The sequence below is a fragment of the Thunnus thynnus genome, chromosome 5 (genome assembly GCF_963924715.1).
Source record: "Thunnus thynnus chromosome 5, fThuThy2.1, whole genome shotgun sequence".
NCBI lineage: Eukaryota > Metazoa > Chordata > Actinopteri > Scombriformes > Scombridae > Thunnus > Thunnus thynnus.
The window spans coordinates 5,649,180-5,672,290 of record NC_089521.1 but is presented as its reverse complement, the minus strand read 5'-3'; the positions used below and the strand labels follow the sequence as shown (position 1 = coordinate 5,672,290).

Genomic DNA, 23,111 nt, shown 5'->3' with positions numbered 1-23,111 from the left:
ATCAAGAATCTATGAATAAGCATAGATTTTATTTCAAAAGTTTATCTGCTGGACACAAGATGTCTCCTGCTTCACTGAAAAGTCAATTATCTGTATGTGCACTGGAGGCCTCAAGTTTCCACATCACACTTGTTCAAGTACACACTGCACTGTGATTGGCTCTAAACTACTTGTGATGTCACAAATCATGCTCATAGGTTCACACCTTAAACTCAGATTTTCGATGAGCACAGAGAAACTTTCCCCCTTCAGCAGGTGAATGTGAAAACAGCCCTCTAGTGTTAAACTCTGCACAGTGAAGCTCAAACATCACTGTGAAGTAATAATAAGCAAAAAACATTTTTGAGTGGAGGGGGACTTTAAACTTTGACCCCTCGTACTGTGCATATAATTTCACTTATACTCTCCTTTTTATAATATGTGACCCAGTGAACATTAGCCATGATTAAGTCAGTGTCTTCTTAGCTCTAATTGACTTTGTTCAGATGATGTAATGGATTTGTAAGCACAGACTTGTCTTATTAACCTCTCTCAGTCCTAATCCCGTTGTTGTGGTCATGACATCACATTAACCATGCTTTCCTCCACCTGTCCTCTTCATTCACCTGCTCACCGTCTCTCTCTCCTCCTCCCCCACTACCCTCCCCCTCTTCTCTCTCTCTACCACCAGTGTGTTTAGACGTCTAAACCTTAATCCGCAGACCCACAGTGGTTTTATTACTATAATCTGGGCTGGAATTGGTTTAGCTCTCCCAGACACTGGGAGACAGAAGGACAAGGATAACAGCAATGACAGCTCTAGGGAGGAGATGAATGAGGAAAGGAGGATATGGGAAGACTGGAGAGGGGAAGTCAGGGAGAAGAGTTGTTTAAGAGAAGTTAATCCACATCAGTAGGTGATTTTAGTAACATTTGTATCAGTTGGTGTTTCTTCTCTGGCCACACTGAGATCTAAAAGTCAGTTTCAGTGATTCACATTGTAAATTAGTAAGTCCACAGTGGAGCACAGGGCATGATTTGCTCGTCCCTCCTCAAACAGTATTAGTGAGATACCCTTAAGCAAGGCACTTAAAGGATAAATCCATGGTGAATCACACAGTGTGGGACACTGCTGCACTGTGCGAATGAATTAAGAGTCGCACTCCTGGCCACACTTCAGTCGGTGATGTCAGAACAGGATTCCTACATCAGCTGTCAAAACTATGACATCACCAACAACACTGACTGGGGCATGGCCAGAAGTCTAAAATGCTTTATCCTGTGTGCAAATATTTGTAGCTGAAACGTAGCGCAAAACGCTCTCAACTGAAATTTAAAAAAGAAAACAGCCACTTTTACATTACTTCTTGTGGTTGGAAAAGAGATCTGTGTCCATTTTTCTTCTTCAACCCATTCGTATATCGTTTTTGAAATTCAAGTGAAATTCATTGACAGTTAAATGGTTTTTAACTTGTGGTTTGTGGTGCGTTTCAGCTGCAAATGCCTCCATGTAGGGTATGAGTTTAGTTCCATAGCATGCAGGAAGCAGCAGTTTTCTGCCTTATGAGACAGTTTGCCAATTAACCACCAGCTGTGAAGGCAAAGTGGCCGGCAGTAGTAGATTGTGGCTTTACTGACTGACCGCCATAGTGTAAATATAAACATCTGAATCAGGTTGTTAGTGGTGAAATCAGTCAATAATTTTAAAGACCACAGGTACTGATTTCTCACCGTCATATAACCACGTGCTGTTAACACTTTAGTTTGGATTTCCCTGAAGTATCATGTTTATGTTGCTAATTAATGTGGAGGTTTTCCTAAGAGAATAACCACTGCATACACATCACTGTGGCAGCCTGGTTTCCCCAGATATCATCTGACTCTTCCATTGTAATGATGATAAGATGACTTTAGCACTTTAGCGTTAAATGTCTTTTGGGGAGCAGACTCTTGAATGACATTAAATTATTTAAATTAATCTCAGGCTTAATTACTGTGTATGAAATATGTACTGACAACTAAAAATATCTGATGACATAAATCCAGTGTAGTGGAGGAGGATTAATCATCATGTCAAACTGTATAGAATTATCAGATGGAAAATTGGGATTAACAGTTGGAAAAGTGCTTTCAAATGAGCTGCTTGCTACAAGCAGAAAGCAGCTCTTAAATTCATAGCAGCTTTAGCATGGCAGGAGGTCATTTCTGCATTAGAAGTGCAGATTGACCCGTACTGGAAACATGTACAACAGTGTTTGTGAATTCTATGTAATTCTGAGCTCTCTCAAATTGAAGTATCAATTTAATGTGAATATGGATGTATCATTTGTGTATAAACAGGGTCAGTCCTCTCTGTTTTCCACAAATATGAGATGGTGCTGTAAAAATTTTTAAATGTGATTTTTGAAATGCTTGGAAAAACAAAAGAAAATCAAACTATCTGCATGGCTACATAACGCCTTTCTACACCGGACATGTTTCAGGCGTGTTTTTCAGTCATTGGATGGATTTATTTGTATTGGTTTTAAGAGCTGTACTTGTTGAAGCCGCTGTTTGGAATGAATTTGCTTGATGTGACGTGAACTGAAGGTGAAGACGCATCCATTTGAGTTGAAAATGCTTCAACGTGTTACTTTATAAACAGACAAAAAGAAAAAGTAGAGAGACTATATGGAGAAATAACTGGAGTTACTGGTGAGTTCTGAGTTCAGTCTGAGCTGCTACACAAACAAATACAAACTCCAGACACACAGGTTTGGTGTGTACGTTGCTAGCTAGCTTACAGCCAACACGTGTACAGTTGGTAAACTTATTGTTTGGGGTGAATAAAGACTCAAATTTGCATGAATAATGCTATCCAAAAATTCATTTTGTCTTCTATCTGAACACACCTTCTCTCATACTCTCAATCTCATTGCTAATTATACTGCCCTCAAATGGAACTTGTGAGGTAGTGGTTGTGACATGGGAAGTCGTGTACACGATATGCTTGACGTTCAAGTGGTTAAGTCGTGAAAACACTGCTGCTAGGCAACATGGATGCCAAAAGACTCCTTATTGTTCTCTTGTCATTAATATTAACATAACTGTTGGCAACTAGAAGCCCCCAAGGACAACAATTTAGCTAGCTAGCAAGCAGGTAACGTAATGCAGGAAATGCAAAGGCATAATGACAGAAGAAAAAGATGAAGCCGTTGGGAATATCAACATTTTCCTCAGACATAAAATTTCTAAGAAAAAATTACAATATATTAACTTGCCAACCACTAAATAATGAACTTCCATTGCCTCCACCATTTCTGAAAACGTCAACATGTCACAACTTGTGAACTTGGAGCTTTCAGAAAATATCCACTTCCCAAGTCGTAACTACCACAAGAGTGTGACATTTCATACAGACTCTTCTCATGAACACGGTAAACACGACTCCATTTGAAGGCAGCAAGAGATGCTTGAAAAATGTTATCACTTACTCATTACATACTACTGATTAAAAAAGTGATTACGTTACTTTACTAATTACTCAACAGCAAAAGTAATTAGTGACATTACTCGTTACTTTTGTTACATTTTCTGTGTTTGACACATGTAGAAAAAGAAAAGGAGATGTGGTTTAACAAGCAGACAGCCGACAGTTTGGAGGCATTTACCACCATGATTGACCATCAGCAGCTAGCTTTATGTTAGCCCCAGTGATGAAGTTTCTCAGTTAAACCACATTGTTCTCATATCCTCCAAATCTGAACTAAATTCCAGCTGATTCCTGAATGTAGTCTTACCAGTCGTTATCGTTATCAAACCAGCTAAGAAGACACAACATGCAAATAACAACTATGAGTAACCTGCTGTTATATTTCTGTTCTTCTGTGGCGACTAATCACCAGGGTTGCTAGGTCCATGGTTATTGGGCTACTTTTTAAGTGTTGCCAGGTGGAATTTTTTGTCCACTGGTTGGGCAGACCTATTTTGCATGCAAATTACATGAATAATATCTATAAATAAAAATACATATTTTAAATGAAATAATTTATTTATACCAAAATCCTACCAAACTGACTCCAGATCAGCATGTACATACACACCATCCATGTACTCACACACACACACACACACACACACACACACACACACACACACACACACAAGATGTGCTGTAAGGCTCTCCACTGCCCAGCGCCCACCTCTCAATCCCAACTCTGGAATACTGCTTTTAATGCTGGCACATTCACAGTGTTACTTTGTAGATATTACAATACATTTGGCAATGATAGCAATGCTATAGGACTTTAAAGAAAGTGTATATGGTTTGGCAGAGGTATAATTTGAGTTCTAGTATAGGGCTGGTTTTGACACACAGACCTGGCTACCCTGCCAATCACATTCCACAACTCCAGCCTCCACATCTATCTAGTGTATGAGTGCAATTGTGTCATGTACAAAATACTAATTAAATTGCTATCTAGCATCTTGTTGACACATATCTGGAGTTAGCACATACCAGACCAGTCTGTCCACTGAAAGAGACCAATCAGATATCAACCCTCCATCAAACTACTGGTAAAATGGCATACATGTCGACCTCCAAACTGACAAAGTAACAGTGTGTCACTGGGATTAGTAACTGTAATGTAATTACTCAATTTCACATTATAATCTCTTACACTACTTAGTACTGAAAAAGTAAAGTGTAGTAAAGTGGGTGTGTCATGTAGGTCTGCAACACTGCAGATAGACCCTTCTTGAAAATCCATGTAATTTACATGCTGGTGCACATGCATGGTTACATATTTACACCTTGACAGTTCATTTCCAAAAAGTGTATTTTATAGTAGTTTAGATACATTTTAAGCCTTTGTTTCAAACCAGCCTGAGCTAGATGGGGTTGTTATCAGCATGCAGACACTTAGAGATATTGTCCACTCTGCGTCTCCATCGGGGAAAGAACTAAGCTCATGTTATTCACAATGAAAGCACTTATTATTATATGAAAACTTTATCATTATAACAAATTAAGTAATAAGGAAATACATTTTCTTGAAGGTTTTTCATTAAAAGAAGATACTTTTTCTTGTTAAAATGAGATATTTTCACATTATAAGAAGAGATGTAGGCATATATTATTACTAAGGATGGCCGTTCTGCTCTGCCATATGAGGGTGTTGCCCAGATCTGAATGACAGTGACGTTGATTTGTACTTCCAAAGCATGGAGCAGCAGCCAACGTCATAGATTTTTCAGGGAAAAATTCATTACTCCATTTTCTCTGAAAAAAGGCAAATAACTGCCATTCCAATAAACACTATACAGTAGACTGGGACCAGAATCTATTAGTGTTTGTGTTAAGTTCATCTGTTGAATGAAAATATGTATCACACAAAATAAAATTGTATCTACTATACAACAGACTGGTGCAGACTGATGGCAGATGCAGAGAGAAAGACAAAGGCTGAGTAAATGATAAAAAGCTACAGGTGAGGGAGGAAGAGAGCCGAGTGTGTGTCTCTTTAAGAGCTGGAGTGAGCTATTGAGCGGGAGGAGGAGGGGGGTTGGTTGGCTGCATTGGAACAGTCCTCTCTAATGAGCAGATTTTCTGAGAGAGAGAGAGACAAACACACATACACACACACAGACGGAGAGAGAGAGATACAGAGATCCAGCCATAGGAGGAGAAGAGATTGTAAGACCAAGACAGCAGGTAGGTAGGCAGGCTGTGCGTCAGCCGGCGCTCCATAGGGAAACATGGAGATGAGCAGGAGATGCTGAAGAGGACAGAACAGACCATAACAGGATCATATAGATGGATGTTATTTCATCAAGCAGGCAAACTGAAGGCAAGCCACGCAGAGGATAAACCACTTATGGACGCAGTGGATTAAAGACCTACAGACAGACTGAGAGAGAGGGAGAGGGGGAATAGGAGAAATTAATCAATTCAGTTGTTTAGTTTCATTGTCTGTGTGTGCGCACTTGCTGTCAGAAAAGCGTGTGTGTGTGTGCCTGCGTATAGAGTGTGCGTGCACAAGGCAGGAGACTGCATTGCTGCTCTCCAGCACCACAGGACAGACAAAAAAAAGCAGCCAAGCAGATTACCTTATATGTTTCCCCATTTTTCTGTCTCTCCCTCTCTCTATGCATGTGTGTGTTCCTTCGCTGTGCAATCAGGCACAGTGTGTGTGTGTGTATGTGTGTGAAGGCTGAGAATAAGAAGAGGATGGTGAAGCCTGAAGTGAGCTAAAGATTCAGAGTCTGACCTTAAATGGTCTTTTTTATCTGTCTGATCATCTGGAGCGGAGTCGAAGAAAAAATCAATTTCTGAGGAGAGGAGAGTCTTTTTTTGATTCATCACACAGCATGTCACAGCTCCAGTTGGGGCCTCTGTGCTGATCGGAGAAGCCGAGAAGGCTGGCTTCTATGCTGGAGGCTTTGAGGTTTGAAGGGTTGCCACCGGGGAAACTTCTCGGCTCTATACCCCAGAGAGGTGGAGGTATCATCAGGTAGGAGGCGGCTGAGAGCGGGGGCCTGAGTGGAAAGGAGGAGAGGAGTAGGAGGAAGAGTTGTGCCTGTGTGTCGAAGACTGTGTAGGCAAGCCGATGGCAGGCCGGTGGAGCTGCCTGATGGTTTAAACTCCTGCTGAGAGAGGACAATGGCAGCTCTGGGCCCACTCTCCTCCTCTCTCACCTGTATCTGCCACAAAGAAGCTGGGAAGTGCTAGCTGATGCAACAAAGAGCCCACCAAGAGGATGGTGTGAACACGTTCACGTTACCCTTTCCCACCACGCCGGGAGACTCCTGACACCCCTGTGAGGGCCAAGTTTTGTTGTTCACCTTGTTTCTCCTTTCTCTCCTCCGAACCAGCTGAAAACAGAGGGTGGCGTTTCTTGATTTGTGTGGGAGTTCTCGGCCCTTCCCTCCCACTCTCTCCTCCTCCTCCTCCTCCTCTTCCTCCTCCTCCTCCTCCTCCTCTTCACCCCTGACCTCACCAACCTCAAAACCCAGCTCCATGGATTGGTTCTAGCACCAACCTGTCCTTCTTTTTTCTCCCCTTGTTTTCTTTTTCTTTTCTTTTTCTTTTTGTCGAGGCTTCAGGGGAATTGCCAAGACCTGTTTCATGCATGTCCACTGGCGGCAGGTTCAACTTTGACGATGGGGGGTCATACTGCGGAGGGTGGGAGGAGGGCAAGGCGCATGGCCACGGGATCTGCACGGGACCCAAGGGCCAGGGCGAGTACTGCGGGTCCTGGGCCCATGGCTTCGAGCTGTTGGGCGTCTACACTTGGCCCAGCGGGAACACCTACCAGGGCACCTGGGCTCAGGGCAAGAGACACGGCGTGGGCGTCGAGAATAAAGGCCGCTGGGTGTACAAGGGCGAGTGGACGCACGGCTTTAAGGGACGCTACGGGGTACGGGAGAGCACGGGGACGAGCGGGAAGTACGAGGGGACGTGGAACAACGGGCTGCAAGACGGATACGGAACAGAGACCTACTCGGATGGAGGTAAGAGGGGGAGGCGGGACACACACAGGCAGATGCATTGTGGGTGTCTTGGGGGTGGGTTTGAGCGTGTGTGACAGAATGCATGTGAGGATGTGTGAACCAAGTGCCTGTCAAGGAGCGATATTTGAGAGTGACTGACAACTGTCCTCTGCAAAAACTTGTTAGTGGAAAATGATTGACAGCTGGTGACAGTTACAGAGGTGACAGATGTGCAATAGGAGGAGTTTGTGTAGAGGTCTTCTTGGGTCATCGTTTTCTCTGCCGCGCCTTGTTGACACACACACACACACACATGCACACACACTCATGCAGAGACTGGAGGTTGTATCAGGACACAGCTTGAAAAATGATTCTCAATCTCTAATTGTTCATCTTTCTGACTTTTCCTTCCTTTGTCCCTTCCCTCGCAACCCTCACCCCTCAACTTAGTGTATAAGGACACACTGTGTATTTGGAGGCCTCCTTCAATTCAGGCCATGCAGTCTTAAGGGATGAATAAAAGGTTAGCAGGACAAAGGACGGCATCTCCCAAGTAAAAAGTCCCAAGAAAACAAAGTGTTTCAGAAAAAATCTGTCTTTACCCTTTATTTCCCTACTTACCATTACTGTCCTAGTGTACAATGTTTTATTACTCCTGTATGTTGTAAAATATTTTATGAAATACACCACAGTCCTGTGGGGGTGTCGGAGGCTAATTTCTAAATATTCTTTTACCACAAATGTGATGTTGTGGTTTTTAGTTATTCCTCATAAGACTTTAGAGTCTTTAGAGAGCATATTGTTTACAATGTTGTTAGCATGTTAGCTACTACTTACTGAGCAAAAAGCACAGCTGAGGCTCATGGAAATGCCATTTGTTTTGCAGGTATTTGGTCATAAACCAAATTATTAGATATATTAAAAGTTTGACCTGATAATGGTGCCAGATGAAAGGAGATCAAAGTTATTACAATACATCTTCTGGGGATCATGAATGTCTGTACCAAATTTCATGGCAATCTAATCCAATGGTTGTTGAGACATTTCAGTAAAAACTACGTCAATCTCATGCTGGCACAAAAGGAAAAGTCACAGGATCACCAATGACACAAGGCTTCATCCTCTGGCAACCATCTATACAAAATTTGGGCCAATCCATCCAGTAGAAGTTGAGATATTTCAGTCTGTGGTAAAGTAGTGGACCAGCCAACAGACAGACATCTTCATCCTTAGAGTCATGCACCTCGAATGGCTAAAAGCCAAAACAAGTATCTTATGGGAGAAATTTCCAGAAAAATGTCATTGCAATATTATTATGAAACCTACAATTATTATGTCCCTGAATCTGATAGTGTTGCCAAATCAAGCGTTAGTCACTTTAATAATCTATCTATGATTAGTGTTATTTTTTCATGTGACTGCAGTAAACATCAATTACGGCAACAAAATGTGCAATTCTTATCTTTTATGATTCACTAGATAAAATCCAAGCCCATTCACACATGTAAACACATTTAAAAGACTGCATTTTGTAGAATGTCTCTTGCAGTGACTATCAGTATGTGATCTTGCCCTGAAATTGAAATCAATGCCATCAATGCACTTTGAGTCTCTTAGTTCAGTCACTGTTAATGAGGCAGACACCATATGGATTCCTGTGTAAAAATAGAAACACACACCCGTGCATACATATCGTGCGTGCAAAAATGCACACACAAGAAACCCGGCAGTATGTGTGTGAGCTGAGCAACAGAGCTGATGGTAGCATACATGCAGTTTAAGCCTTGTTACATAACTCTACAACTAGCAGGCCGCTTTACAAAGCTGGTTTGGACCACACACACACTAGCACACACACTATCCCGAGCAGCCGAATGATATCTGCAGACCAAACTTGTTTGAGGGGTTGAATCAGGACAAAGGAGGAGAAGTCGGCTTGATATATGACCAGACAGATGGGATGGACGGTTGGACAGGGGGAGGGAGAGATGGATCGACATATGTACAGATTGATGGATGAATGGATCAGTTAAATGACAAACAGATAATGAAAAGACGGCTGGCTGGACGATAATCATGATTATTATGAGAGACACTTTCTAATCAGGAGATGAGTGAGATCATGTACATTACAGGGAAAGTCGGAAATGGACGGCAAAAACAAAGTGATAAGAAATCCTCCTAGAAAAGAGACACTGTAGCTCTGTGAAGTGTTTGAACCCACATACTGTAAATGCAGCAGAGATTGGCCTAGTTATGAGTGTTTATCTAGCTCCCACAGTACACAGTGTCCTTATTAAAACAGCTTGTATTTGTCCTTAATATAAATCTATGCGGTAATAAAAAGTCATATAGAGCTAAAATGTTGAGGAAATTACTAAACCAGAGCATGACGCCACAGAATTAACCTGAAAGATAATAAGAAATAACCTCAAACTGATGAATACACAAGTGTCCCAAGAGGGAATGTGTTTTTTCCGATAATGATCTGTTAGATGTATAGTCTGTCTGCAGGATAAGCCTACTAACAACTAACATATCTCTTTCTAGTGATTTTCACATGGCACATTTTCATCTCAGGGTTATCAGCTAATTTTGTCTCTTTTCACACTTTAACAGTTAGCGTTATTCTGTGTTCTTCAACAGTCATGGATGTGTATCTCCAGAACACAGCTGTTGTGAAACCTGAAGGTGAGGAAGTTTCTAAGATTAAATAAAATAAGATAATCCTTTGTGAATTCCACAGTGGGGAAATTTGCAGTGTAACAGCAGCAAAGGGGATAGCACAATAGCAAGGAGCATCAGTAAAAAAAAAAAAAAGCAAGATATAGTAAATAAGTAAACAGACATTGCACAGTGTAGTATACATTATACACTGATATTGCACATGAGTGAGTTGCTCTAGAAGTGTGCAGCTGTGGACATGATAGTTGTCTCACAGGGATTTACACAGATGAGGTAAATGATAATGGTACTCACAATGTCCGTATTAGATAAAACACATGTAATGCTTTTCACAAATTTAAACTAAACACTATAGTGAAGCATTGTCTGACAAACATCGTTTTACATATGAGATTTGACAGATTGGACCTGTTGTATCTTTAAAGCTACATGAATCAGTTTTGGCCAGAGTAAAGCCAGCGAACAGAAACACTGACCTGACTTTATCACCTCATAAAATTATTACGGCTAACGTGTTAGCAAACAATTGCTTAGCTTTCACACATTCAGCAGAGGCAAAACATAGTATTCATTTTGAGTCGTGTTTTTGGGTACCTGACAATTTAAGTCTAATGGCGCTCTACATTTTGTTGTGTGTTGGTCTCAAGGAAAGTAGCTATATACTGTGTACGGAAATGAAAATAGATTTTTTAAGTTCTTCACCAGCGAGTTGCTAACGTTGCCTGTCTGCCACTGCCATCTGTTTGCTAGCTGGGCAGCCAGCATATAGTGGTTTTCTGTTTCTGATGAAACAGAATGATTGGACAGGTAAAACTGAAGGTGAATATATAAAATCAAAACAAAGAGCTAAAAAAAGAGTTGGGCGATAATTTTCTGTTGGTTCAGCTGTATGAGTGACTCCTTTCACGTTACACATCATCATTAAATTCAGTGTCAATGTTAAAGAAATATTGAATAATGGCACTTTATGGTAAATAGTGGTAACAGTTTTTTATCTACAGTATTTTGATTTGTTAAGTTACATGAATTATATTGTGGTTGTTCAGTCAACAGTGTTGGTTTAGTATACGTGGCAATGGAACATGGAGATTTATCTGGGAGAGAGCGATATTATTTATAGTTGCAATGAGCTGAATAACTTATTAGGAATATACTTGTTGATAGATTGTCGCATAAATTGCCCAGGCTTTGAAATACAATAATGACCGATAAACTATCAGCTGAATTTGTTCTTAATGAACAAAAAAACTGAAACCTAAGATTGTCATGAAACTCATCAGTCAGTCTTTTTGGATTTTATGGATCTTAATTCAGTTTAATTTACTTTAATGCAACATATAAGTGGTCAAATAACAACAGGTAAAGAAAGGTCCAAGTTAGCAATACAGCTTCACTGTTCTTGATAAATAAGATATTAAGTTGGGCATAAATTGTGCAGAGTGTAATCAACATCACATATTAAGACTATTTGATTGTGAAATGAAAATGACTTTTTGAATTTTTGAATATGATGTTAATATGTCTAAATATCTTTAGCTTACAGAATGAAACTCTGCCATGAAAAGGTCATGTTCATCTGATATGTTACTCTCAGATTAAAGCTGATAGTTTACATTGCAACCTCAGGGCTCTGTCATGTCCAAAGCAATAAGAGCCAGGAGCCAAAAAATTCAGAGATGCTCTTCTGCCTACGTACTTTTGGAACAAGCTGTGCACTTTAGAGCCAGCTACATTTCCCACAGTCAGGTCTAAACTGACTGCCAGTCCCACTCTCCCCTCCGCCTGCACCTGATGCCACATTTCTAGGAAACACTCTATCTTATCACTGCTGTTTAGCTTTTCATTCCTCTCCTACGTTTGCCAACATCCCTCTCTGCTCTCCTCCCACCTCGCTCTTTCCTCCCTCGCTTCGCTGCATTTCCACGGAGCTGCTCTGTACAGTAGGGTTTCCATAGCAACGCACACCGACATGCAGCAGGTCAGCGTGTCACGAGGGACTCAGTGTTCCTTGCTGCTATTGGCTGCCTGGCCGGCTTTACCGGGCTCTGATTGGCTGGGTTGGCCTTCCGGGCTAATGGTGTTTACTGAGATGAAGAGCTAAGCTGACTGATTACTAACCATACACATACACACACACACACACACACACACACAGAGGAAGAGAGAGGGTGAAGTAGAAAAATGAAAAGAGAGCAATAAACAAGTTCAATAATCGTTTCAGTGAGAGATGAAGTGAGTCACAGCGAGAGGCAGAGATTACTACTGCTAAAGATTACAGCAATAGTAGTTGTTGCGTCTAACTACCTAATACCACCACACACTGTCAAACACACAACGACTTTACTGAAATGCTAAAAAGAAAAGAAGAAATGTGACAGCATTTATGATTAGGCACATCCAATCACAGATGCTTCATTACACAAGGCTTATGACAGAAGCATCCTGGAACCTCCTTCCTGTCCCCCAGCTGTTGGCAGATACACTACAACAATAATTGTCCAACATTAACATGTCTTGCTAGCTTGCTAAAGGCTGCTATCAGTGCAGTAATTATTCCAGCTCTGACCATGTTATGTAATCTGACATAAAAATAATCCCTTTTTGTGTTTAAAAACACCCAGCAACTACGTACAATCATTTATTATCTACACTGTTGAAATAGGTGGCTGAGGTGAGAAGCCAAATGATGTTAAAGTTCTGCTTCCTTTCAGTCACTTAATGTAAGACATGAGCTTTGGAAGCTGGATGATAGGTGTAAAACACAAGAGAATAATATTTGCAGCCTATTTGAGTGTGGGAGGACTACTTCAACTACTTACAGTGTGACTCTGTGTTTTCTACAATCCTCTAAGACTTCTCTCTAGACCACTCAACCATGCAAGTCTATGTCCATACTGGAAGTCTTGAGGAGCCATTTTTAAGCTGCTTCCCAAAACCTTCAATACAGTATCAGTCACCAGTCAACCTTGCCTCCTAGAAATGATCTTCATATACAACTTAATTGCAACAGCAAATACGGGTCAGGTAGCTTCATTCATTAAAAAAACGTTACTTGTGAACATAATCCAGGCAGTGATTACGTTTGCCAAAGCAATGTAATTGGGAATGCAATTTACTGAAACATAATGAACGTAATTTCTAGGAGACAGGGTTGCACCAGGGTATCATGGCGGACAACAATGCTATGTTTATCAGTTTCACATATACTTTGAACATTGAACATTGATCTTAAAACATTTTTTTGCACAGACACACTGTAGACTTGAAGAAGTCTTGTTAAGAAGTCTTGTTTAAGACAAGACCAAGTCATATTGTATGAGGTCAGAGTCTCAGACAACACCAATGGGTCAGGTTTCAAGTCTCCCAGTCAGCAAACATGGCTCTAGGTGCCTATCAGCCTCAAGGGTGCCATTGACCTCTGACCTCTCTGTGGAGGAGGGCAAGGGAAAAGGTGTTGTTTGTGCTTTTGACACTGGGCAAGAATGCTATGCTCTAGATTTACACTGTACTTATGTATTATGCCTATGACACCCCTCTTGGGTCGCCAAGAGAAGCTATCCAGACATCCATATTCTTGGCTTTGTTTCTAGTTGGCTTCAGATATACCATCCTTCTAGTGTCTGCTTCTAGGTCCTGGCGTGGGCTGCAACTAACATTTTTTTCTTTATTGATGAATCTGCTGATCATTTTTTCAATTAAGATGAGAGTGAAAAATGCCCTTCCCAATTTCCCAGATCCCTAGATACATCTTCAGATACCTTGTTTTGGCAGAGAAATAGTCCAAAATCTAAAGAAAGTCAATTTAATATCATTTAAGAGGAAATAAAACAGTGAATCTTAACATTTGATTAACTGAAATGAGCAGATTTTGGGCATCTTGCTTAACAAATTACTTGACAGAGTACCTTCATCTTCTGATGAAGAGCCAATTTGGGCTTAAAGGTTGGACTTTTTCTAAAAGGGAGTAGAGGGTTGACTACAGGGTTGTGAGTTCCTGTGAAGCAAAACTATCTTCCTTTACTTGCCTGATCTTTTCTGTCTTTTCTGATGCTCTTCTTAACTGACCTATTAACATCAGTGTTGTAAACCACATGTGAACATTAAAGGTACCCTGTAGAGTTTTTGATAACTAGCAGCTAGGGTTCCTCATTTGTTTGTATCTCCCGCACTTGCACAAGGACACATATGCATGACCACAATCCTACAGTGATGCATTACACTTTGCTTCCAGCAGTTTCACTCTAGTTTGCTCATCTACACTTGCTGCTCAGAACATGCCAAGAAATGTAACAACTTGCCAACAAAAGGCAGAAGAAGACTGCTAACTAGCAAACACAGATGTAAACAATGCAGGACTCAGAATATTTGTAAAATCAGCTCCGCAAATGTCTTGTGAGGAAGGAAATGCATTCAACATGTTTGTTGGGCCTTAAGGATTCACACAATACGTTTTGGTGACAAACACTGAATGTAAGTATAGACGTGTTTGTTTACGTGAAAACTCCACAGGGTACATTTAAATCCATCCTCATATTTGGTGCTCTTGTTCTAAGTAAATACAGTATGTTTTTTGGGTAAATATTCAGTGATGTCAGTTGCTCATTTGTTATTAATGGTCCTGTAGATATTCTTGCCTTCCACATGATGTCCCAGGTGCCTTCCTCCCGAATATACGTGTAAATGATTTGAGTTAAAGAGGTGTAAATTAAAATGAACAATTTCTACATTGAGAACTGTGAACTATAACATACTATGAAGTCATCAAAACAGGGAACCATTAGTTACAAAATGACAAGCAAGAGCGGACATTTTCAAATGTTCTGGTACATGCCACCATGTTACCATGGCTCTTTTTCATGAAATTTTTTAGCAGATAAATAATCCTCAAATGGAAATCTGAAAGACTTAGACAGAAAAAGGGCCCAAGCAAAATCTCTTAAACGGATAACGGTCCCACACAGTGATTTATGCAGGCTGAGGTTTAGCTTTGAACTGACTTCCCTTGCTTTCAGTGCTCAGTGATTTAAACATAGTTTAGCTTGTCTGTCTGCATGCCGGTTCAGCGTATATGCTACGTGTCTGTCTAGCTGTTTATCCTGCCTGTCTGTTTGGCTTGTTGCCCGTCAGATGTCTTGTCTACCTGTCTTTACTTTTGCCTGTGAAACTGTTGCTTTTCTCCTCAGCTGATGTGTCTGGGTTACCTGATCCTCTGGGCTATCCTGGCAAATTTGCTTCTCTCTCCTCTCCTGTCATTTTAACTGGACAAGTTAAGCAGTTTTAGTTGTACTACAGTGGCATCATTTCCTAACAAGTGATACAATATAAATCCACTGGCATTCACAGACAAACACTTACACATTTGTAGTGCATTAAACTTTCTTCTTTCTCCTAAAAGCAATGCCCATTATGCCCACACATCAGTTTAGAAATAAGTGAGAGAATGAAAATCCACCTCCTCAGCATTTGTACATCACTTTTTTGATTTCCTTCAGACACACTCCAGTTGTACAGTGAAGTGTGTATTCAGAAGTGTCACTTGTATTCTGCTTTGGTGTTGTTGTTGTTTTTTTGTTTTTTTTCCCAGGTCCAGTGTTAATACGCACCTCCTCCACTACCATAACAACCCCACTGCAGGCTTTAGCTTATGTAATGGTGTAATGGGAGTGGTTTGATGTTTGTAGTGAGGATTAGTGGGGCTGTCTGAAACATGAAAACTCCAAATATCTATCTTGGAAGTCTGCCCTGCACCACTAATACAGTACTAACTGGACGTACTAATGAGGGAGTTTGCCCAGGAAGCACTTGCGGTGGCATAATGCTGCAACTTCCCCTAAACTCTTCATTATTAGGGACTGTAGGAAAATTAATAGCAAGGGAGGGGGGCCAGAAAAGGTGTAGGGTTATATATCCTTTTATTGTATTAATGAAGTCTTTTTGCTGAAGGGAGGGTGGTCTGACCGGTATGGGAGATCAGCAGAGGATCTTTTAATTTTTTCTGTTAATTAATTAACCTATTAAGTATAAATGTGAAAGAGCCCCTCCAGACATGTTTTAAGGCATTTAAAAATACTCTGCATTGAATAATAATAATTTGTATAACAGGAGGAGGAAGTGGTGCATGGCTCTGATGGCCCATATGACAGGTGCTCTTTAGTGGGGCTGGTAAAAGTACAAAAAACAAAATCCAGGAAGTCTTGCTTGACATTCACTATATTATTTCACCTGAAGATGAAGTGCCTTAGTTTTTTTCCATGGTTGTCTGAACTACTCGAGGACAAATGTCAAGCAAGACTTCTTGGATTTTGTTTTTTGTACTTTTAATAATTTGTGTCAGACATGGTTTTTCCACAAAAAATTCAATTACCTAGTTAGAAATTACATCTCCTCCTTCTCCCTCATAAAAAATCCAGAATCTATTAATATGCAAATATTTTTCATTTTAAAAGTTTAACTGCTGAACACAAGATGTGTCCTACTTCACTGTAAAGTCCATTTTCATTGTTTGTGTACTGGAGGCCTCAGGTTCTACATTTTCAACTTTCTAGCTTTGCGCAAAAATCATTCTGCACAGTGAAGCTCAAATATCCGACTAAAGTAAGAAAAGAAAAACACATTTTTGAGAGGAGGAGGACTTCTAGGGTACACCATCTGAAATTCTTAATGTTATGCCTCTTCTAGTTATTAATGGTGAATTGACTTGTACCAATACTATTAAATTGTTTTGAGATATTGGAGTAAGTGTACTGGGAATTCTTTTGCAATAGATGAGGGTGCAAATATAATATATTAAAAAAGAGAAAGAAAGTTTCAATCTCCTTCACCACCCACCATCATTTTTATACAGTCCCTTATTATTATCATTATTATTGTGAATTAATTACTATTACAATTACAAATTTCCACTGAAACCTCCATTGGCACAAACGATTTTAGACATGAAGAAAAAAATGTCTGAGAAACTTGGCTTTGTGTTGTGTAATGTTTCTCTCCCTCCCCATCTCTTGCACATACACAATTACAAACACTCCTCTGACATGCAAGTGCTGACGTGGTGAAACAACACATTAAAAATTCATAAAATAACCAACTTCAACTCCTTCACAGCCCATCTTGCACCATCCTCTCTCTTTCTCACTGCTGTGCTTCACAAATCAATATTTTGAGGTGTGAAGTAGTAGCCCAGACTAATATGCACTACCATATTTTCAAGCATTGTCACCACAATAGTCCAATTTTTAAAAAAAGATATTCTGCAAAAAAAAAACAAAAAACAGTACAGTTCAAAATTTTTAGATTTTGACATGTGACTTCTAGTTATGTATCCTCAGAATGAAATACGGACCTTAAGAGACAGATGGTTTTTAACCTAGAAACAGAGAACAGACGCGCGCATTTGTTAAAGAGACAATTATGAATTCAGCCTGGGGGTTGGCGCGTGATCAAATCGCTGTGCCTCTGTGATGTTTCCGCAGCTTTGATCTCTCCATGTTAATTCTTTCCGTGCGGCTGCCTCGTGCCCGCAGTAGCCTTGGCCTGGGTTATAGGCCCATATGATTTGAGAGTGCTTCCTGTTGGCCTCCAGGCAGAATCAGTGAAATTGTTTTGGCATGCGAGTTGTGAAGCGGATTCTCCTCGCGACTGTAGGCCTGGGGTTGAGGCCTTTATATACCCTGAAGTTTTGTTTTTTTTCAATACAACTGTGACAAGTTCATAGTGAAAATGAAGGAGAGGAGGTTAACCTACTCTGCTGTTGCATGTCTCTCTAGTCAGCCTTTTTTGTTATAAAGATGCAGTCGTAATACAACAATTTACTGCTTTTTGGCTGATGTTCATGTTTTCTAGAGTTTCCATGTAATGCGCTGATTTCTCATAAAAACAGTTTGTTGGGGTAATGGATTCAATTTTGAAGGAAGAACCACCAACCGTCTGCTCCTCAGATTGTATTTTTCAGCACCATGGAGAGCGACAGGCAGACATTGGAAAAGCAGCCTAGTGGCCCACTGAATATTTTATTTACTCTGGCATCACTGATTGAGGGTGGTATATGCTTCCAAGAAATCATGAAAAAGCAAAAACCCACACATTGCTTGACAGATATTTATTCAGTTACATATTCAGTTGCCATTTTCTTAGGTACACCTGGCGTAAACTAAAGCGGTCTAATACAACAGCCCAGAATAAATCCTTCTTTCATGAAAGTTAGACTGCTCAGTTTTGTTGAGACTGTTTTAAGGAGGTATTGTTTCAACTTTATGGTCATATTTGGAAGTTGTAGGTTGTGATGGTGTTTACCTATATTGTGTTATACCGAGAGGTTTATTTACTTATGTGAAGTGGTCTAAATGTTGTAGACAAAATATTAGAGACACTTAGGTAGCTATAGACTGACTCTATAGATAGACTATCTAAAAACTGAGAGTAGTTTCATCCAATGCTTTACAAATGAGCGACAAATATGTGTAAAATAGTTAGTAAATCTGTGGGAGTATACTAAATCTATATAACATTTCTCATTCCTCCTCGATTCCTACACAAAATATTTACTGGGATGTGTGACAAGTAAACCTCTTTGCAACATCCCCAAATCTGGATATTTCTCATCTGAAGTCACAGACGGCTGGTTTCTTTTCCATTATTATAAAATTATAAGCTGTAAAATAAAAATAAAGAAAAAGTGGAGAGTGTCCCAAATAATTCCATACTATATACGAAATGTATACAGTATATACTACATACTAAAGTATGCGTTTTTTGCAGAAATCATACTAAAATAACAGTTTATGGTAACTAGTATATTATAAAAAAATACATTAAAATTTAAAACTAAAAACATTATATAATCATTGCACCTTCAAATGTGAATCAAACTGCAATACAAAGGTTCAATATTTTGGGAAATATATATGTTCACTTTCTTGCCAAGAGTTAGATGACGAGACTGACACCACTCTCATGTCTGTACATTAAATATGAAGCTACAGCCAGCAGCTGGTTAGCTTAGCTTAGCATAAAGATTGGCCTGGCTCTGTCCAAAGGCAACAAAATCTGCCTAACAGGAGCTCTAAAGCTAATTTATTAACTCATTATATCTTCACGATTTACGGGTGGTTATGTGTTGGACTATTTCTTGGCCAGGCAACCTCACAGTGAAGACAAGACTACAGATAAAAGTCTGGCACATAAGCCCCTGTAAAACTTTGGTATGTGAACGATTAAACAAACAAGATTAAACATGTCAATTATTGAGCTTTAGAGGTCCTGGTACAGTAGCCGCATTTGTTACCTTCTCACACTCACACACATTCAAAAATCACATTTTTCTTTTGGTATGCTTACTGACTATTTTGAGTGTATTTCATAAAAACTGTTTAGAATTAGTATGTCACACAGAAACACAGGTGATGCTCTGTCTGTCTCCCCTCTTCTGTTGCCTTCTGTCTCACTCTCCTGCCCATGCATTGTGGCGGCAATTTAATGAAATGGTAATCTTGTCACACTGTTGCACGGGTGTTTGTGTGTGTGTGTGTGTGTATGTGTGTTCTTTGATCTGTCTGTCATATGTTCGTACAGCTGTGTACTGACATGATTACAAAGACCTGACCAGATGTGCTGGCCAGCTGTCTTTGACATAGACCCTGTTTCTGTTTCTGTGTGTGTGTATGTGTATGTGTGTGTGTGTGTATGTGTGTATGAGAGATAAGAGGTAGTCCTAATGACAAGGGCAGGACCAGATTCAACAACACTTCTATGTGCTTGTTGTGCCTGCGTGAGTGTGTCTTAGATCGTAAGCAAGAATACGATTGGCTCATAAGATTCATTCAGCACTTCCCACTTCACTGACACTTGAGCCCACAAGGGAAATGTTTGTGTGTGTGTTTGTGATAGAGATGGAGAACGTGGTTGCAGTCCTTATATGGTCATGTAGTTTGGTTAGAGCGAGTGCGTTTGCTACAGAATGAATCAGAGTGCTGTTACATCAGAGGTACGGGCAGGCGGGATGGATCACTCCTATTGGAACACACACTTCCGTTTGAGTGTGTGTGTGTGAGGGAGAGGAATGACGGAAACACACACAGACACTCAGATGCCCTACTTTTCAGCAACATGGAGATATAAGGACTATTATGCAGCAGTGAGTGCGGGTAGTGCAGTGAGACTTGGTGTGAATGAATGAGAATGGATGGACTGACAAGAAGAGGCCACTCCCACGTACTACTCCTCAACTTATTACTTATACACAGTTTTATCAAAAATACAACTGTACACACATCACAGAGAGACAAAGTCTTTTTCAGGTCAAATTGTCGGTAAGGATGACTTTCACCAAACATGGATAAGAAATATATAATATAGTTGAAACAATTGTGATGTAGAATTTAAGAGGAAAGAAGTTTTGCTGCACAACACCCTGTGGTTTCCAAAGCTCTGTATTCACTCCTTCACTGTTCTAGTCAGGACATTCTATGTTGAGGACAATAGTGTGGCAAAATGGTAAAATGAACTTTTTTTTTTTTTCCAACACTACATTGGTCACTCCTAATCCATCCATGGCCGGATTAGCCTGAAGGGGAGACTGGGGGGTGGGGGGGATAAATTTGCTGTTGGTCCCCTATTGACCCCTCGTCCCTCCTCCCCTACACATATTTATTCAGCAATATTCAGCAAGCGAGCACAATATAAACTAAAATACAAGAATAAAGATGTTGAAACTACATTTGGATGCAAGGCCTTTCACAAGACTATCCTGGTTCCAGACCTCCAAGTCGAAATCCATATCTTCGATTTGCTCAGTTATTCGGGTCCGATTCAAGTCTAGTGATATGCCCATTGACAGATGTCTCCTCTGGTTAGAGAAACAGTTGACCAATCAGAGTTTAGTAAGCAGGATTAAGAATGGGGATGCCATATTCCTACATTGCTATTTTTCCTACGAAAAATAGCGACAGAAAAGTGGTGACAAGCATGGGTTAGATTGACATAGTTATACGGATTGTTGTCAACTTATAAAACAACTTTTAACTGGACATATTTCCTTGATCAATGTGAAAAAACATTAAGTTAACTGCTTCCAGCAAACATTACTGCTTGTCTAAGCTAAGCCAATACAAAGGGCACTACATCAGCAAATCACAACTTGTTTTGGACAAATCCCCAACTTGTCATGAGCAGCTCATAGGTCAATCATTCAGATGAAGTGAGCAGCCCTGACTACCAGTTTCTTGCAAGAGAAGAACAGACAACCAGGCAAACCAAAGCAGGTCAAGGGGCCTTGACAATTTTAGCTGAAAATGTTAGCGGGACAGATACGTCACTAGTGACTGTTTGGTTTGAGCAAAACAATACAAAAACATGATTCCCAAGTGACCTGTATCAAAGGAGGTCCTTAGTGTATTACTGTTTTGTTATCCAGTTATCCTGTATATGCGACACCACATGTAAAATCTTATTAAATGATCATGCGTAACACAGAAAAAGTATAACTATTAAAGTTGTTCTCTTCTTTCTCTAGGAACATTTCAGGGCCAGTGGGTTGGTGGGATGCGACATGGCTACGGCGTTCGTCAGAGTGTCCCCTACGGCATGGCGGCTGTCATCCGCTCCCCGCTCCGTACCTCCATAAACTCTCTCCGCTCCGGTTCGGAGCACAGCAACGGTACAGCTCTGCTAGACCGGACCGGGGCGGTGGTTCCTGTTCCTCCTCCTGTTCCGGGTACTCTGTCCACCAGCGTCTCCATGTGCAGCACAGGCAGCAGCGGCAGCAGCCCCGCAGTGTCTCGTGGAGGCTTCGTACTGACGGCACACAGTGAGGCTGAGCTGCTGAAGGGGAAGAGGAAGGGCGGGCTGTTCCGGAGGTCCATCCTGTCTGGGCTCAAGCTGAGGAAGTCCGAGTCCAGGAGCTCCCTGGCCTCCCAGAGGTCTAAACAGAGCTCGTTCAGGAGCGAGGCTGGGATGAGTACTGTGTCTTCTGCTGCATCTGATATCAACTCTACTATCAGGTAATAACATAATGGAGGGGTATGATGGGGCAAGCTCTACTGCAAGTCAGGTAGCAGTATGGTCTATTAGTTAGTGAGGTTGTTGTCAAACTGAATATCTAGAAGCTCTGACTTTTTATTGCAGCCAAGGAATGACTTCCATATTGGACACCTCACAATTTATGTCCAATACCAACATTCATTGCTAGTGCAGGAGGTATGTTGAGTGTGTGAAGTCTGACTGATGTGAATTCGCAGCCGGTCACAAACCTACAATTAATGTTTGCACCTTTACAGCTGCAGAGAGTCCTTAAAGGTAAAGATAAAATGACATGTGCACAGACATTGAATGTTGCTGCAAGCTGTTAGCCTATATCAACATCTATTCAATGTAAGGGGCTTTGTAGGTAGTAGCTTATTTATTTCAATCAAATTATTTGCCTACTATTTGTTAACTGAACAACAAGTATAAAGATGTTTCCCCTTCACTGATGATTGAAAGTTTCTTTCAAGAGTGAGAATGCAATGAGTGGCATCCAGTGTGTCAGACACCATCTCTAACTTGAGGTAATAAAATGAATGAAAGTGGGGCAAAAGGTAGGTAGGAGAGGACAAGGAGGGATGACGCACTAATAAAGGGAACTGTCCTTCATTTGGAGGACATCAAGGTAACAACAAGCATCTGTTCCACTTAAGAGTCTTTAAAGTGGATTGGCATGCAGTCCAGAGTGACCTGTACGTTAAAAGGTCAGTTTACTGGGCAGCTGGCCTCGTGCCTGATGAAAAGTTTCCGAGTTTTACAATGTGTTACCTGGTGATAAGCCTGTTATCTTTGTCTCTCTGCTCTGCTGTCGGCCCACTACGTTTGTCTTTTTACATTTACTGGCCATCATATTGGACACACTAGCTTAGAGTCAGAGAGTAGACATGCTGGTGAATACTTAAAATTACAAATGAAAAGTAAAAGCCAGTTTTGGTTATTGTGTATTGCTGCGTCTT

At 40.6% G+C, this 23,111-nt stretch overlaps 1 protein-coding gene across 1 annotated transcript in view; it reads left to right on the top strand.

The window, feature by feature from the left end:
- The first annotated feature begins 5,282 nt into the window (after positions 1 to 5,282).
- Positions 5,283 to 23,111, top strand: part of jph3b (junctophilin 3b) — a 52,999-nt gene continuing 35,170 nt past the window's right edge. The window contains exons 1-2 of the mRNA XM_067588862.1: positions 5,283 to 7,473; positions 21,647 to 22,133. Of these exons, the coding sequence (XP_067444963.1) occupies positions 7,092 to 7,473; positions 21,647 to 22,133 (869 nt within the window). The 5' untranslated portion in view covers positions 5,283 to 7,091. The remainder of the gene's footprint in view (positions 7,474 to 21,646; positions 22,134 to 23,111) is intronic.